Source organism: Phocoena sinus, chromosome 10, assembly GCF_008692025.1.
Source record: "Phocoena sinus isolate mPhoSin1 chromosome 10, mPhoSin1.pri, whole genome shotgun sequence".
Lineage (NCBI taxonomy): Eukaryota > Metazoa > Chordata > Mammalia > Artiodactyla > Phocoenidae > Phocoena > Phocoena sinus.
Window position 1 is genome coordinate 85,182,000 of NC_045772.1, and position 19,146 is coordinate 85,201,145.

A 19,146-nucleotide genomic window follows, 5' to 3' on the forward strand; every position below is an offset into this window, starting at 1 on the left:
TTTGCCTTTCTTTCTTTTCTTCTGAAAGAAAGTTTTAAGGTAGCTCTGTATTGGATCCAAAACTTTAAATCAAGAACTGGCTGGCATCATTTGTAGTTCTGGCTTTTATCTCCTCATTTCTCCCCTTTGCTGATCTCCTCCCTGCGGAGGAGATCATAGGAATGTGAGCTATACCAAGCCTTTTAACCTTTCTTTACTTTGCTGTCTTCAGTATTTCACTAGTGAGTATGATTCTACTTATTCTACTTATTTTGAAAAACGTATTTGAAAGCTGCATAAGTAGTGAAATTCAAAAAGAAGGCTTGTGGATTGTTTGATTTTCAGTCTTAATAGTGCCTTTTATGTGGAAAATTTACAGTAAGAACTTAGCGTATTATTTAGAGTTGTTTTTTCTATTCCAAGTTGTTCCCAAACGGAATTGCCACAAAAAGAAACAAATTAGGATATGCTGATTATAGACCGTTTCTTTTTTAAACATCTTTGCACTTAAAAAGTTACTATATATGCAGCTGCTGTTCATCAGTAGTTTGCAGCTAAATGCAAGTGATTAGGAAGTATGTGTGACAGATGCTCCATCTATAATGCTCCATTACAAGCAATATTGGACTCCTTATGGTAATAAAATGCAATTCTGTGATTCTAAAGAGCCATTTATGGAGTTACAGTGTTCTATCTGAAATTTGTCCTTATAAACATTAACCAGATTCTTTGTATTAATCTTTTAAATGTATTTGCTTTCCTTATTTTGCATTGGCCAGTCCCTTTATTTCTTGCCACTTTGCTTCAGGACCCACATCTCTTTAGAAGAATGGCTACAGATGGCTTTCTGCTTTTTCACATTGACAAATCTTTGCTTTGGAAAGAACCCAGAATATAGCGCATTATAAAAAATAGGTACCAGGAAATGAAATCAGAATTTAAGTTAAATTTATGGATATAACCCATAAGGTATCCACTCAGGGAGGTGAGACATAGGATGTCCTTTTAGGTTAAGATTGGAATCTGGAAACTCTGGGTCTACCTTTCAAGTTGTATCTAATAAAATACATCCCTATAGATGTCCCTTAAAGTAATAAAGCAAATAGAACTAGGTGGTTTATCTTCTAGCAATCGAGTTTAAAATGTTAAACTTTTTGAGAAGTAGCATTAAATTAAAATGTTAATAAGCTTTTTGAGAAGTAGCATTTTAAAGATGTGAAGTTTTAAAAACTGTTGTAGAATAGTACTTCTTTGCCTTCCAGAGTATGCTTATTTTAACCATTTCTTGTTCAAATAGACAGTGTGCTATTGAGTAGTGAACTGATTTAAAATTTATTTTTCAGATGAACCAGAAACTCGAGATGCGTGGTGGGCAGAAATCAGACAAGAAATAAAATCACATGCCAAAGCATTAGGCTGTCATGCTGTAGTGGGCTACAGTGAATCAACTAGCATCTGGTAAATGAAAACAACTTGATTTTCTAGATGCTGTAAGTTACAGATTGTCATCTGAAAGGGGGAAAGCTTTATGCAGATACAGGGAAAAGAAGAATAGTGGAGTGGTCCAGGAGCATGGGCTTTTTTAGAGTATATCACACCGAGGTTCATACGCCATTTTTGCTACTTAATTAATGTGAAACTTTGGGAAAGTTACTCTACTCCTGTGAGCCTCAGTTTGTACACTGAAGTGGAGATAATAACTGCCTGTCAGTTAAGGTTATTGAGGGATTAAATGAGAATATAATACTGGCACATAGCAAGTATTAACTCTAGGCCTACTTTACTCCAGTTTGTGACTCCACTAACTCCTTCCTCTGGGATTTTGGAACCCTTGATCTATTGTAAATGAACTTGCCATGTGTCTTTAAAGTTCATTGTAAACTCTTTCTGCCTTTTTTTTACTAACTGTAACTTAACTTTCTCCTGCCAACAAATCATCCTTTCTAACTCTACCCAGTTAGGCGGGGACTTCCATACTCCTAGTTCTCAATCCACTTTTCTCCTACCTTTCATTTGGATAGCCTCTCCTCCTTAACATCCATGACATTCCACAGTTTAGAATTTTTTACCTCCAAAGCTTTCTTCTGCCTTGTTCATTACTGCTTGGCCAATCTCCTCCAGTTAAACAAGGTTATCTCTCTTCTAACAGCCTGGCATTGTACTTTCTCATTCTCAAATCCTCTATCCCCACGTGACTTTCAGCCTTATTTTGGACCTCATTGTCGCTTGAAACTGCTTCTCTTTAAAAATTTGAAACCATAGGGCTTCCCTGGTGGTGCAGTGGTTGAGAATCTGCCTGCCAATGCAGGGGACACGGGTTCGAGCCCTGGTCTGGGAAGATCCCACGTGCCGCGGAGCAACTGGGCCCGTGAGCCACAACTACTGAGCCTGCGCGACTGGAGCCTGTGCTCCGCAACAAGAAAGGCCGCGACAGTGAGAGGCCTGCGCACCGCGATGAAGAGTGGCCCCCCCCATGCCACAACTGGAGAAAGCCCTCGCACAGAAATGAAGACCCAACACAACAAAAATAAATAAATTAATTAATAAACTCCTACCCCCAACATCTTCAAAAAAACAAACAAAAAATTGAAACCATAAAATTTCCCTCTTGGATCACAACTTAATATTTTTCCATCCATCCCATTTGCTCATTTACACCTAGTTTGTTTTGACCCTTATCCTAACCAAGAGTTTTCCCAGTTCCTTACATAGGTTCTGACTTCACTTGCTATCTGCCATCCTTGAACCCTACTTTCCACTCGTTCAGAAGTTTGTATTGGATATCATCTAGAAACTGTGTGACCTTCTGCTGTCTTATTTTTCCACCTTGTGTTGGATAATTCTTACTGCCAGCTATTACATGGATAACTCTCTTGTGGTGGTGGCGATCATTTTTGTTGGAGAAAAAAATGATTAGACTGTAGTAAATGAGGATGTTACAGAGCCATGCTATTTCATCTTCTGAGGACCCTTTCTTTTCCTTTGCAGACCACGTATGATACCCTTGAACTGCTGTATTCCCATAGTAGCTGTTCTCCTTTTGTTAAACGACTAACTTTGTTACGCTTATCCTGCCTTACTCCCCAGGTAGTCTTGCTTATTCATGGATTTCGTGTCATGCACTCTCTGGTCTTAGGGATGTGGTTTTAAAAGACATAGTTCTTGCCATCAGATTCACATTCTCCTGGAGGATTATGACAAGTATAATATATTTTATGATAGAGACATCCTAGGATGCTTTAGGATCTCAGAAGGCTGGAGGTTAGAAGTAGGATTGGAAGAAAGTGTTAAGGAAGTAACTGAAGCTTGAACTGAATCTTGGGAGCTGAGCATGAGTTATATCAGTGAAGAGAAAAGGCATAGGGAGGGTTTTCAAGGCGAAAAGACTAGCATGTGGAGAAGGCCAGAGGTGTAGATCAGTGGCTGGAGATAAATTACAGTTGCAGGAGTCTGTAGAAAAGAGTTCAATTAAGTTACTTAGAAGTTTGCATTCACCTGATACAAATTTCTCTTTTCCCTCTAGACCTCAAAATGTGTTTGTCTTTAAATCCTGTCTTTACTAGTTTTTTCTGTTCTAACCCGTCCTACTTACTATTATTGGATTCAGTTCCCTGAGACGCATACCTTGAAATGCACACCTGCTCTTGTAGCTCCTTGATTTGGCGCCTTCTGTGGCTCCCCGTTACTTTTTCTGACGTTCTCAGTGCCCACTTAAACGTTGTAAGCCTGGCCTCTTACAGACCATTTCTTTTATATCCTTTCTTCTGGTCCATTTACTCTTTGTTTCCGGCATTTCGTCCCTAGGCTGCTACTTTTCTCACTAGCTTTGGGTGATCTCATTCAATAATTATGTTGATTGTTTAATTTTTTTGGCTTTCAAGCTGGGTGGTATGTAATCAAGAGTTTCAAAGAATTCTTTTGAAAATCAGTTTTTATCATACATATAATGATGTACCAAAAGCTCTGTTTAGTTTATTTTGTATTCTATTTGTTTCAGATATCTTTTTATTATTAAGTTTGAATTAAGCTATAACAATATAGATATTTACATAGTTGTGCCTTTAGAATAATTTTAATAAAATTCAGTATACATTTAAAGAGTATTTTAAAAAAAAAAAAAAAAGAAAAAAAAAAAAAGAGTATTTTAATACAGTTTGATGGGTTATTGCTGGATTCAGCAATATAGTTTATTACTACCTATATTTTGAAACATTCCAGTCTTTATCAGCTTTACCATGTTTTAAAGGAGTCACACTGCTATATTAGAAATAAAATGCCTTTCCATGGAAAAATAAAAAAACAAACAAAATAAAGGAATCAGTTGGCATTAATTTTATCTTTTACAATTTTTAAATAAGAAAGAATTCTTATCCTTTCCATTTTAACAACATTATTTCTGTTTTCTATTCTAGGTTTAGGAGGTAGTCCTGTGATATTAATATTTAGTAGAGTCTAACTTTAAATTGTCACCCTTGTATCACTTTGATAGTTAACATTTTCCAAAGTTAGATTCCCTGAAAATGTTAACTTGTTTATGTTTTTTTCTTTTGTAGTGAAGAGGTCTGTATTTTATCTGCATCCGGCACAGCAGCTGTACTGAACCCTAGATTTCTGCAGGATGGCACCGTGGAGGGCTGTTTGGAACAGAGGTTGTCATGACAGCCTGGCTTATTTTCCCTAAGGGCAGAGAAGGGAGAGGTTGACTTTCTTCCTCTCAGAGCTGGGCTAGTCCTTCTCTATGTGGGTGGGTTATAGGTGTGCAATTTTGAAATCAGGACCAGGCACTTTACTGATTTTTACTTAATCCATAGCAACAAAGAAGTGTTGGGTTCTGCACTGTATGACACACCATTATTTCTGTTATCTTGATAAATTACACATATGATTACCAATCGAAGGATTTAAGTATACATTTTTTTGTTTGCTACAGTGTAGAAATAATTTATTTTATTTGAGTTTTCTCTTCCTTTCCTTTTCCTTTCTCTTACCTCCAAAACAGGAAAAGGTCATGAAACAATTTTCATAAAATTCTTAATTTACAAAACACTCAAAATACTATGTTATCCAAAAATTATGTATAAAAGCTTCAATTATGTTATAAAAGCTTCATGAAATATAACTTTAATATATGTGAAAGAGAAAGCAAAAATGAAAGCATTAGGTAAAATGTGATTACTTTTTGGTTTATTTGATTATTGGTCCCTTTATTCTGTTAGCTTCTGTAAATGTCATAAGTATTTTCCATAAAACGATGAAGTTATCAAATATATATACAAAAAACTATTAGTTTGGTACCAGAGTTTGCCCAAATAATATAAATTTTAAATACCCCTTGCTCTACACTATGCATATTTATTTCCCCTCGGTATTAATGTATTAGTGTATATTAAGGAAAAAAGCAAAAAAAATTCTGTATGTGATCAAATTTAGAATAAATTTGCAAGTCTCTGTATAGCAAAGAAAGATATGCTAGCTCTGGTAAGCACACAGAAGACCTTGGTCAGTTTCTTCTTTTGTCAGTATTAAAAATGGGTTTTGATCATAATATATTTCTGAGCATTAAAAGTCATGGTAAATAGGAAAGTGGAGGTGGGACATTTTGAAGTATATTGAACAATTGGAATATTCCTTTGAGAAAACTGACTTTGCCAATGAGTTGTCCCAGTCCTGTCATATAGTTCTCACCTGTGTTATTAGATTCCATTCTTCACTAGATAGAAGCCTAATTAAACAAACAACCTTTCCCATCCAGCTTGGTTGTTTCGGTATTGTGGCTTGGATGGACACAGTGAGCTCTCTTGAATGGCAGACTGATGCAACAGATACCATCCCTACTTGTAAAAGTGGAAAATGTCTTTTTCTTTCTGCTATGAAATTACTAGTGCTTACTAGAGAAAATTTGAAAAATGTAGGAGAGTAGAAGGAAGAAAAAAATTCCCTAGGGTATGAGTATTCAAAGATAATGCCTTTTGTACATTTCATATTTCAAATGCTTTCATAAATTTTAGCACTTTTATTTTTTATGCCTTATGATGTTACACCACTTATGTTCAAATTTCTGTGAGGTGTTTAGTTAAAAATTGCCCCAGTTTTCATCTTTCTGTGTCCCCTTGTAACACATGGGCTTTGGATTCAAACAAACTGGCATAAAAATCTGAGGTCTGCTACTTAGTACTTAGTGTGACTGAGCAAGCTACTTAATATCTCAGCTTGGTTTCAGGCCAAGTGGAACTAGTTTTTGTTGCCCTCTGTTGGGTGTGAGTATTTAGCTATAGTTTTCTTACTTAATCTTCAAAAAAAACCAAAAAAGACCCTTTCTAGGTAGATATTGTTGTTGCACTTTTATAGAGGAGGCTCTGAGAGGTTAAATGACTTGCTCAGAGTCACACGGCCCTGCCCAGATCTGTCTGATTCCCCTGTTACTTCTAATAGGCAAGAATGCCATCTCACCAATAAAAGAATAATATCTGGGAGAAACTTAATTTGATTTAGAGGGTTATTGTGAAAATTCAGTAAAATAATGTATACAAAGAATACAGAAAGTCTGACTCCTGGTAGGTGTTGTATGAGTTTTCTTTTCCCTTTTTAATGTGTCTACTTGCCAAATTTCAACTTTTAAAGGGTTGCTTTAGATGAAAGGGATTTGAGAACCCACATCTTACCAGAGCCATAGAAGATGTGGCTGTGTGAAAGCTAGGATTTCTCCATGGAGCTTCCCTCTGTTTCCCTTCCTGTTCTCCTCATTTCCTCATATTTAATGACTGAATAAATACTTAATCATTCTAAAATGATTTCATAAACAGCACAATACAACAGACATTTTACAATGAATGGGGAGGTTGTGGGTTGTTCATTTGTGCTTTATGTATGATGGATATTCATTTCTGAAACACAGGTGTTTTGGTTTCACAGAAATGCTAAAACAGACATCATAAATTAGAAACTTTAGAATATGCCTAGCTTTAACTTACATTTTTTCCTCTTAAATAGATTTGTTTTTAACCATAGATTTTTTTCAAATTGTTAGGTTGGTTAAAAAGCATTTTTTCTTAGGAATTATTTTGTGATTTTATTTGTGTTATCTTTGTCACACAGTAAAAAAATGTCACGCTTATTTGTTTTTATGTTGTATCCCAAAGGAAAAACCATTGGAATGATAGTGGTTTTTGTCAGGTGATAAGTCATCAAACATAAGAATTGATGCAAAATGACTCTACTTGTATAAGCCTCTTCTTTCATAGCACAGTGCATGGTTCTGATTTCCTGGTCATTTCTTATCAGTCATAGTGGTACTTAACTATGGTCGAAGTTGTGGTGTAGTTTGTATACAAGTACTGGATGTGTAATATATGTTTTTGAAAAAATGCATAGAATTTTCAAGAATAACTTTTTTTTCTTAATGTATTCTTAATAGGCTAGAAGAAAATTTGCCTGCAGGCTGTGGATTTTGCCATATACCGTATGATGAACTGAATATGCCATTTCCAGCTCATCTCACATATTGCTATAACTGCAGGAAACAAAAAGTTCCCGATGTTCTCTTTACAACTATAGACCTCCCAATGGATGCAGCAGTTATTGGAAAAGGTTGTCTCATTCAAGCAAGGTATGTTTGTAAAGACGGTATTTGGGGTCCTTGAAGGAGTATAGGGTATGGAGTCAAATAGACATATTTTCAAATATCTGCTCCTTCCTACTTGTGTGATCCTGGGCAGGCTTGGCAATTCTATCTGAACCTCTTATTTTACTGTATGGAAAATATGGAGGAAAAATATCCTCTTTATGAAACTCAGATAAGTTTATATGCAAAAGCAGTTTTAAACATTTAAATTCTGTACAAATGTGTATTATTATGAGGATTATTAATTAACCTGTTGCAGGCTGGGGGTGTGACTCAGTATGCTTTAATGACATTAAATATCTAATACATTGTGGAAATTGACTTTTTCGTCTTTTTAAGAACAGTGCTGTGTGGTGTTTCCTTTACAACTTCAGTTAGCTGTTAAGAATTCCTTTTAAAGTGTACTGGAATAGGAAATGCTAAATTGTGGTTGGCACACAGGAAACAGCTGCAGCTATCTAGGTCACCAACAACTGCCAGGCTACCAAATCCATTGAGCATTTCTGTCCTCATTTTACTTAACATCTCAGCAATAATCACACACTTGATCATTTTCTCCTTCTTGAAACTTTTGACTTCACAATGCCACACACCTCCTCCTTTTTCCTACCTTTATGTATAGTCTTCAGTCTCCTTGTTGATTCCTCCTCATTTCTTGTTCTTGAGAGCCGTGAGTTTGGACCCCCTTTCAAAGCTTTCTCGCTAGTTGAACTCGTCAACCCCTATAAGTCTGTATGCTGTCTGTAAGTCTAGGACTCCCAAATTTATAGCTCTAGTCCAGAACTTTCTTCTGAGTTTCAGACCCATATACTTTCCTCTCTGCTTTACACATCATTTTCTTAGGCATCTCATACTTATTCCAAATTGAACTGCTGATTTTCTCCATTTCTTTCTTTGGTCTTTTCTGTTCTAATAAGTGATACTTGCTGTATCCAGTTCTTTCTTCCAGATATGGTATTCTACCTCTCCATATCAAAGTTATTACAAAGACATGTTACATCTTCTTCTAAAGTATGTTTCTAATCCATTTCCTTTTGCTTTCATTCCCTGTTGCATCTTAGACCTTCCATTTAGGGTTGTTTTTCTTTTGCTTGAGTTATCTCCTTGAGTATTTTTTTTTTGTGGATCTGCTGGTGGTGAACTATCTTTACATGTCTGAAAATGAGTCTCTTTTATCTTTAAAAGATATTTTGGGCTGGCAGTTATTTTCTTTAAGCACACTGAAGATACCCTACCACTGCCTTCTGGCTTTCATTGCGACTGTTGAGAAATAACCTATGAGACTAAATGTTGTTCCTTTGAACTTTGTCTATTTTTTCCCCTCAGGCTGTGTGTGAGCTATTTTATTTGTCTTTGGTTTCTGCAGTTTCCCTATGAAGTGTTAGGTATGGAGTTCTCTTTATCCTAATTGTTATACCTTGGGCTTCTTGAATCTGTAGATTGGTGTCTTTCATGAATTTAAAAAAAATTTTAGATTAGTTCTGTGTTTCATCTGTTCTCTCTTCTTGATACTCCAATTAAAAGTATGTTAGACTTTCTCACTGCCTCCTCTATGTCTGTTATTTTCTTGTCTTATGTTTTTAAATCTTTTTGTTTCTTTATGTTATATTTTGGATATTTTCTTATTTATCTTTCAATTCTTTAATTTTCTCTTCAGCTGTCTTTAATGTGCTATTACACCTAATAATTGTGTTTTTAAATTTTTGATTATCTATTTTTATTCCCAGAAGTTTTATTTTGTTCTTTTTCAAATATATCATATACTATAGTCTTTGATTGATTCCGTAACTGATGATTTTAATATCTAAAATCTTTTTTTTCTGTTGTTTCTGCTGGTTATTGTTCATTGTGTTTTACTTGCTTTGACTCACAGAAAGTTGCAAAAATTGTACAGAGTCCTGTGTACCCTTCAGTGAGCTTCCCCCATTGGTGACATCTCATACAGCTGTAGTATAGTATCAACTAGGAAATTGACATTGTTATAATACTGTTAACTATGCTACAGACCTTATTCAGTTTTACACTTCTTTAAACTTGCATTCATTTATGTATTTGTATATATATGTATAGGTCTATGCAGTTTTATCCCACAAATAGATTTGTGTAAACCACCACCGCAGTCAAGATACAGAAGTGTCCCACCACCACAAAAGAATTTCCTTATGCTACCTCCTTAAGTTTGTACCCGGCATTGCTCCTTGCCCTGGTCCTGTGATGCTTTTAGGAAGATTTTTAAAGATATAGTTTATTCAGTTTTTATTTTTTTTTCTGTTTTAGGTAAGAGGGGATTAGTCTTCATCAGCAGTTCTCAGAGTGTGGTACCTAGACCAATAGCATCACCATCTTTGGGGGACCGTATAGAAATGCAAATTCTCAGGTCACATGCCAGACCTGTTGAATTGGAAACTCTGGGGATGGTAATTGTTTTTTAACAAGCCCTCCAGGTGGTTCTGATGCAAGGCAGAGTTTGAGAACTATTGGCCTAAATAGCCTGGCTTGCCAGTTTGGGGATCTTTCCTTCATCTTCACAGCTACCTGTTTTAGTCCAAGCTCTCATTGTCTCTTACCTAAATTTAAGCCTTTTGTCTGCCATCCCCACATCAGTTCTCTTATCTTTACTCCATTCTCTGTGTAGCAGTATAAACGATGTCCTAAAATATACATTGGATTGTGTTACTACGTAAAGCCTATGTGGGGGTTCCCATTGCTGACAGAATAAAATCAAACTCCTCACCATGACCCGAAGCCCCTAACATGCTCATGCCCATGCTTAACTGCACCCTCATCTGTGCTGCCCTCACCCTTGATTCCTTCACTTGACCTACAGTGGTCTCCTTTTGGTTCTTCTAATATGCCAGCTCCATTCCGTCATTGTCTTTTTCCAGCACTCTCAATTCCATCGTGCTTTTAAGATCCCAGTTCAGGTGTCGTCTCTGCTGTGAGGCCTTATGTCGAGTTATTCTCACTTTTCTTCACCTGGTTTATTTTCTGCACAGACTGGATTCTTAAGCATTATCTGTGGTTGCCTTGTTTCTTTGTTTATTCCTACTCCCCCCCCTCTGCCCCCACTGGAATATAAGCATGAACAGGGACTTTGTGTTTTGTTCATTGATCAGTGCTCACCACCTACAACAGTGCCTGGCACATGGTGTACACTCAAGTAGGCTTTGTATTCTTTTAATGAGTAAATTAAGTTTTTTCCTTTGCTATCCACCCATTATATGATCACAGGGAGTTATGAAACCTAAGATGCAAAATTATATTCTCTAGTGATTTTGTTCAGTATTTATTTCATTTCTAGAGATTTTGAGATTTTTTTCCTTTTTATTCAAATAGGACTTTTAGCAAAAGTATGTACAGTGAAAAAAGTGACAGAAAAGATTATTGATTAAACTTAAGAAGTCCGTTTGAAACAAGTAAATGTGTTATCAAGCACACTTTTAGAAACTTTAAAAAAATTGGACATTTCTTAAGATTGTACCAAGAACACTCTCCACTGACTAAATTATTTTCCTTAACAGGTTGTGTCGCTTAAAAAAGAAGGCACAAGCAGAAGCAAATGCCACAGCTATCAGTAATCTGTTGCCATTTATGGAATATGAAGTGCATACTCAGCTAATGAATAAACTAAAACTCAAAGGAATGAACGCTTTATTTGGACTGAGAATTCAGATCTCAGTGGGTGAAAATATGTTGATGGGCTTAGCGGTGAGTTTCGATGTATTGGTTTTGTTTTGTGATTCCTGTAGTTGTAGATTCTGTTTTATGTGATTCAAAGAGTCTCCTAAAAAGACTTATCTAAAGATCTGGCATTAAGGCTTTTAAGGCTTTAGGGACATTATAAGAAGTAAAAAAAAAGCCTAGTGATAGGCTTTCAAATGTTTTTATATTTATAAGATTATTATTTGAAATTAAATTAATAAACTATTATATAAATTTATTTATATTTTATACTATTATTATATTTTTGTATTCTGATCATAATTCCTATGGTCAGATTTCTAAGAATTGCCATGTATAGCTTGTTTTGTAAGTTGGCCACCACTGTTCTGAACTTTATTATTGTTTGTACATTGCTAAAACAGGGTTTCCCCTTCTTGGCACTATTGACATTTGGGGCTGGATAACTCCGTTATATGGAGCCGTCTTGTTCATTGTAGGATGTTTAGCAGCATCCCTGGCCTCTGTCCACTAGATGCTAACAGCTTCCCCACAGTGTGACAACCGAAACTGTCCCCAGACGTTACCAGATGTCCTTTGGGGGACAAAATCACTCCTGAGTGGGGAGGACCACTGTGCCAAGATAATCTTTAGTTTTAATGGAGAAAATCAGTACATGAGAGACATGTGCACCAGCGCTCAGCAGTGGATTGTGCAATAAAATGCGTGCGCTTCTGAAGTGCTAGTAAATTGTGAGGCAGTGAAAAGCTCTTTATCTCACCTTCATGTTCACCTCGGCTTATTAGAAAGTAAGTTCAGACTAGAAAGTTATCAGTGGGGAAAGTGAGAACTGCCTTTTTAAGTAGCCAGAGAACTAGATACCTGCAAAATATTTATGGAAATTCTCTCATATTCTCCACACTTTGCCAGCCAGAATTTCTGTCTACGTCACCAGTACTTTTCAAATTGGAATTCTCTGTCATCTTTCTGAGACACGCATAGAAATTTAATTTTAAGAAATTTATGGGGGACTTCCGTGGTGCTTCAGTGGGTAAGACTCCGCACTCCCAATGCACAGGGCCCAGGTTTGATCCCTGGTTGGGGAACTAGATGCCACATGCCACAACTAAGAAGTCAGCATGCCGCAAGGAAGACCCAGTGCGGCCAAAATAAATAAATAAAAGAAATTTATGGAATTTGGTTTCTTTTTCTCAGTATGCATTTGTAGATAAAATGCTAAATCGTTTCCTGCTTCATCTGTTCTTTCTATAAAAGCAAATATGCAAATTTATGTATGTAGGGGATAATTGTGTGTTGATGATTAATTAGGAAATCTCACTTTTTTAACAAGATGAATTTGCAGTGATTAATAAAGGTAATCTGACTCATATTAAAATACTTGATATTTGGATTAACTTGGGGAAAAGAGTGTTAGTTATAATTCACCCATCTAAAAACTAACAAGCTTAGCGAGGGCATAACATAAATGTGTAGTCAGGCTGAATACAGAACTGTAGCTATTGGTGGGTGTCTTGGGAACTAAGAGCTTGGTTTAGATTCAGGAGTTTAAAGAACATTGTGCCAATTGTAGCAAACACTTTTGATGGTTGAGCCCCAGGAAACTAGTTTGTGACCCTGGTGTAATTCTTCAATGCCTGCCTCAAATACTGCCTTTTCTGATTCTTACTAACCTTTTCTTCTTGATCACTAGTGGCACTCATTATAACTGTTTGAGCTTTTGATCTTTGTGCTGTTTTAGCCTGTGCAGTTAAATCTCATGGTCCTCCTGAGCTACTAAATCTCAAGTAGCCTCCATGATAGCTAATCTCCGACGAGTGCCTCCTGGGTGTCTGGCACTGGGCTGCTCCGGAAAGAATGTAATATTATCTTCACTTTATAAGACGAGGAAACGGATGCTGTGATAGCTTGAGACTTGTCCAAAGTGATATGGTTACATGTACCGGAACTCAGTTTCAAACCCAGGCCTGTCTAGTTCCGGAGTTTGTGTTCTCAGCCATTCTCGGCTGTTGCCTCATTAGTGAATGCAGTTAAGAAAGTGTTAGAGATGGGGCACTATGGCGCAGAAGGTGTTCTGAGCTTGAGCATCGGAGACTGGGTGGTGAGTGCAGTCATGGACACATGAACAACCCAGGAGAAAGAGCTTCTGGGGATCAATTTCATCTGGTGCACAGACTTCATCATAGAGTACTATAACCTTTCTAGGAAAGACTTTTACAAGATTGGCAATTGTGTAATAACAATAACAACAACAACAACTCTAACAATTCAAAATACACAAATATCCAGAGTTAAAAGAATTGTCTTCTCTTTTCTCCAGTCTACTCCTTTGATGTTAACAATTTGATGTTTGTACTTTTATACATTTTTTTTTTTGCTTTGCTTTCCTTACAGAAGCATATTTAAACATAAATGTACATAGGTGTGTGTGTGTGTGTGTGTGTGTGTGTGTGTGTGTTTTATCTTGTTTTGTATTGCCCCTAATAGTTTTTCAGTACTAATGGCATGTAGTACTTTTACAAAGTCACAATTTAGTAGTTATTTAATTAAATATTTAAAATAAGTCTGTATCAAGTTTTCTCTCTTGGTGATTATGGAGGCAGGATGGTATAGTGAAAAGTTCTTGGTATTTGGAGTCGGAAACAGATTCAAGTCTCTTCCCCACATTTATTGACAGTGTGATCTTGATTAAGTTTCCTATCCTTTCTGAACTCGGTTTCTTTACTTGCTTTGCATGTTTCCCTTTTACTTTTGCCACTTTAAATGTAAGCTACTCATTCATGAAAAATTTACTTTTCAACAACTTTCAATCATTTTTTTTTTTTTTTTGCGGTACGAGGGCCTCTCACTGTTGTGGCCTCTCCCGTTGTGGAGCACAGGCTCCGGACGCGCAGGCTCAGCGGCCATGGCTCACGGGCCCAGCCGCTCCGCGGAATGTGGGATCTTCCCAGACCGGGGCACGAACCCGTATCCCCTGCATCGGCAGGCGGACTCTCAACCACTGCGCCACCAGGGAAGCCCTTCATATTTTTATAAGCTGTTTTTTTCAGTGCAGATTTTTACAATCATAACAAAAAACTTTAAAGTCCAGTTGGGTATGCAGTGAAAAGTAAATCATCCTTTCACTGCTGTCCCCGACCTACCCAGAGTTCTTGCTGAAGTAACCAACCCCTGTTACCAGTTCTGATTTTCTGTGCCCTTCCACATATGTCCTATGTAAGCACTGATGCTAATTATCTTTTTCCTTCAGGGCAAGGACCACATTCCTGAATATGAAAACTTAAGGACTATTATTCTTTAGGTATTTTTTTCTGATTATTTCCCCATTTATTTACCAGTCAGCTACAGGTGTGTATTTAGCAGCTTTACCAACGCCTGGTGGTATTCAGATTGCTGGGAAAACTCCTAATGATGGCTCATACGAGCAGCATATATCTCATATGCAGAAGAAGATAAATGACACGATTGCTAAGAATAAAGAATTATATGAAATCAATCCTCCGGTAAGTGAAATACATCTCCACTGTGAATATATAAGTTGCTGTTTAGATTTTAGTATATTTTTAGGTTCTCTTAAAGATTTTTCCGCCACTGTCTAGATTTGCTCTCCTCATTGCTCATTCTTTCACCTCCCTTTACATCCATGCTCAAATGTCTTATTTTTTAGGGAGGCTGACTTTGACCACCCTATTTGAAAAATTAACTCTCCTGTCAATTTTTGGTACTTCCTATCCTCCTTCTGTGTTTTATTGTTTTCTGTTTCTCTTACCTCTGTGTATCTTTGTGTGTGAAATATGTTTTTGATTTTTGTCTACTGCTTGATACTCCCAATAGAATGAAGCTCCATCAGGGCTGTGTTCCTAATGGCTAGACCAGTTCCTCCTGGTAGTAGCCACCTGATAAATACTTGTTGAATGCCTAAAGAAATGGCCTAAAATGTTCTTTTTTAGTAAAAAGAAAGATTGCTTATCTGTGGTAAATATGTTCAAGAATAGAGTCTTTTCTTTCTCATTTTGTAGTCACTGTAATAGGTACCCTGTCAGATTTATCTAGGGCAGGTTAATGTGGAGTGTAAGTAAGATAAATGGATGTGAAGGTGCTGCAGAGGTAGCTGTGTTATGAAGCTGTGTGGTTGCAGTCTTATGCAAGGTATGCCCTAGCCATGAACATTGAAAACATTTTTGAAAAACCTTTTTTAAAATAATCCTCTTTTTTTTTTTTGAAGATAGTTCTGTTACACCAACAACAGGCTGTGTCTCTTACATTTGTGCTTACATACCCACATTCTCTTGGTATTCCTTGTGGCCAACAGATATTTAGAACCTCTGATTAGCTGTGACCTTTGGCTAAAAAATGGGTGAAAGCTTACTAACCCATACAAGATTGTAGCCTGCACTGACCTCAAAAAGATCATTATTGTAGCTATCAAAGTTTATTTAGCTAAATAAGTTGCATAGCAAATACATGTATGTGTATTATATAAATATACACATACATAGATACATATATCATTTTCCACATTTTACTATGTGAGGCTTTGAAAAATTACCACTGCATAAGATATAAAAGATTAGAATCTTATTTGGGTACACAAATCTTTAATTCTTCATAGGTTATTAGGACTTTTAAATGCTGAGTAGAAAATACCTTCTGAGCTGGAAGGACCGCCAATTCCCTACTAATTGTTGTGTCCTCTTTTTACACTAGATGTCAGTGTTGTCTTGCTGTGTCTGTGACAGTTTCTGGATTCGTGTATGAAGGTTGCTATTATCAATTAAAGGAAATAGCTATGTACTCTATAAAGGGTTAATTAGTCATAAAGGTGATAATTAAATATGGACTATGAATGCATTTTACATACTCCCCTCCCCCCCCAGTAGTTTTCTGTTAATATAAAAATGTAAAACCAGACTGAAGCATACAATATCAAATCATTATGTTGAACACCTGAAACTAATAGGTTACATGTCAGTTGTACCTCAATAAAAAAAGACTGCAGTTTACAAAAAACCCCAAAACAGAAAAAGACAGTCATATGATATAAAGCAATTATATTTCTTTTAGGAGATATGTGAAGAGATTATAGGATCACCTATTCCAGAACCTAGACAACGCTCAAGACTTTTGAGATCTCAGTCAGAAAGCTCTGATGAAGTTACAGAATTGGACCTTTCACATGGGAAAAAAGACGCATTTGTTTTGGAGGTATTACTGCATTGGACTAATTTCTTAAAGTTTTTGGAAGATAAGATATATATTTTTACAGTCAGGTCCTAAATTGGTGTAATATTTTTGTATCATTACAACTGTTAAAAATATCAAAAGAATATTTTATTATAGAAATTACAACAAACTTGGTAACATATCTTTTGTTTAACAAAAGTTAGAAAAGTTTTGGAAAACTTTGTTTTGGAAAATTAGTTTTGGAAAAATTAGTGTTTGGGTTGAAATATAATTAAAATATTAAACTGTTGGAGCTTTTTTGGTAAACTTGGATTAATTTCAATAAGGTTCTCTTCTTTCACTTACTATAATTATTACCTGCTTTATATGTCATAACATGTTACTATAATTATAACATTTTTACATGTAACACAATAATATAAGCACTCTGAATTCTGAGTGTAGTGTTTTTTTTACTGAATTCAGAGGGTGTAATTGAACTTTCATTGTAAAAACGCATCCAGAATGAACTAATAACTTTCTTGGAGAATAAATGTGACATCATCTTCCCATGCACTCCCCTGTAGAATGGTTAGCTTTGAAAGGATAGACGATCTTCTTTTGATATTGAAGGAAAGGAAAATAAATGAGGATACTTAGAAATGTTTTCTGGTAAGGTGCCAGTTAAGAGAAAAAAATCAGATGCCTGGATCTCAGTAAAGCAGGAAGGTGACAGTAGAGTTGTATTGGGATGGGATTGGAGGTTTGAAGAGTCTAGAATATTGCCCTTGAATGTGATCAGGATGTCAGCTGTGGGAGATGCTCAAGGCTTAACTGAGGTGAGACTGTTACCTTGTAGAAAACTCAAACCATATGAATTTGTGCCTCTTTCTCATAATATCTACAGTCTGAGAATGGAGGAAAAAAATGGAGGTTGGTAAAAGGTTAAGGAGTAAAAAGTTCCAGGGTACAGTTTAGAGCAGTTGTACTCAAAGTGCCCTGTGATGGTGGCATCAGCAACAGCTGGGAGCTTGTAAGAAATGCAAACTCTGGGGCCCCTACTTCAGACCTAGTAAATGAAATTTTCAAAGTGGGGCCCAGGAATCTGCTTAACAAACCCTCCAGATGAGGGTTACTTTCACTTCGATCCAGAGCATTTTTCATATTTTCTGATCCAGGGATCCTGGCTAAGTAGAGAACAGAAGTGCTTGGAGTATGGGCAGAAGAGGGCAAGGTGTAGATTCAGTAAGAGAGATAGGGGTTATAGTTGGAGAATGCTGGAGATCTGAGTGTAGAATGTTTTGGGGAATACCACAATCGAGTTATGGCCATGACTGTGAATGGCTAAAGCAAAGTGGAAGTGAAAGTGGTTCTTGACATCTCGGGTGTAAGTCAGGACTTAGATCCCCAATGTACAGATGAATGTCAATATATGTCCAGTTGGATATGTTCATTACTTATAATTCACAACAGAATATTGTGATGTAGGAAAAATGAAATTTATACTTATTCTTTTAAGACATGCCTTTAAATTTACCCCTATGTAATTTTATTTTAAAGCAGTTCTATATTTCGTCAAAAGATTTTTTGAAATTGCACTTTATTAATTTAAACAAATAGAGATAATGACTGCTTGTTATCTTTGTAAATCTTTTGGAACATGCCCAAAAGACTTGAGAAAAGACTTGAGAAAAGGCTCGATTTTTTTTAAACTCAATATACTTTATAATGTAAAATATTTCATTTCGAAGTATTTATAATTATTGTGGAAAAATTGATAGCTACTACAAAAATTTTTTCAAGTTTTATATTTTAACTTAGGGAAAAATGGCCCTACTTTTCCTTGACTCTTATGTTTTCTATTTAATAAATAATAAAAACGATTTTTTAAAATTTGAAACAATTATATATTTACTACTTATGTGATAGGTTCAATCTTTCATTTTCAGATCGATGACACAGATGCTATGGAAGACGTACATTCTCTACTCACTGATGTTCCGCCTCCTTCAGGTGAACAGAGAAAAATTACCTGGAGATGAGACTAGTTTTGCATATCAGTATTTCAGTTCATAATTATTGTAGCACTAACTTTATTTTAACAGCTTTATCAATGTTACTTTGTGTCACGTTCTTTGCTGCTCCAAGATTGAAAACATCGTTTAAAAATATTTACATTAGAACTTAGGTGAACTGATTTTTAATCTTTTTGTTTATGCATTACAAAAAAACCATGGTAATTTATTAACATGGTCTAAAATTTCCCAGAGGTATAGAGTTTTAGAAAAAAAGAATGAATGGATCTTAGTTAGAACTTCATGTAATAATTGAAAAATGTTATTCTTTTTTAAAAACTTTATTTATTTATTATTCATTTTTGGCTGCATTGGGTCTTCGTTGCTGCACGTGGCTTTCCCTAGTTGCAGCGAGTGGGGGCTGCTTGTCGTTGCAGTGCATGGGGTTCTCATTGCGGTGGCTTCTCTTGTTGCGGAGCTCGGGCTCTAGGCACGTGGGCTTCAGTAGTTGTGGCACGTGGGCTCAGTAGTTGTGGCTCACGGCTCTAGAGTGCAGGCTCAGTACTTGTGGTGCACGGGCTTAGTTGCTCCACAGCATGTAGGATCTTCCCAGACCAGGGCTTGAACCCGTGTCCCCTGCATTGGCAGGCAGACTCTTAACCACTGTGTCATCAGGGGAGCCCCCAAAAA

General features: G+C 36.3%; 1 protein-coding gene across 6 annotated transcripts in view; it reads left to right on the forward strand.

Annotated features, from left to right (window-relative positions):
- C2CD5 (C2 calcium dependent domain containing 5) overlaps window positions 1-19,146 on the forward strand; it is an 83,256-nt gene that overhangs the window by 45,384 nt on the left and 18,726 nt on the right. For 5 of the 6 annotated variants that reach the window (XR_004351754.1, XM_032645454.1, XM_032645456.1 and 2 more), the window contains exons 11-17: window positions 1,323-1,437; window positions 4,533-4,628; window positions 7,394-7,585; window positions 11,122-11,308; window positions 14,617-14,781; window positions 16,343-16,483; window positions 18,391-18,454. Coding sequence is in view for 5 of the 6 variants with exons in the window: in XM_032645454.1 (XP_032501345.1) it covers window positions 1,323-1,437; window positions 4,533-4,628; window positions 7,394-7,585; window positions 11,122-11,308; window positions 14,617-14,781; window positions 16,343-16,483; window positions 18,391-18,454 (960 nt within the window). In the remaining variant the exon portion in view is untranslated. The remainder of the gene's footprint in view (window positions 1-1,322; window positions 1,438-4,532; window positions 4,629-7,393; window positions 7,586-11,121; window positions 11,309-14,616; window positions 14,782-16,342; window positions 16,484-18,390; window positions 18,455-19,146) is intronic. The other variant, XM_032645455.1, reaches the window with a different exon arrangement.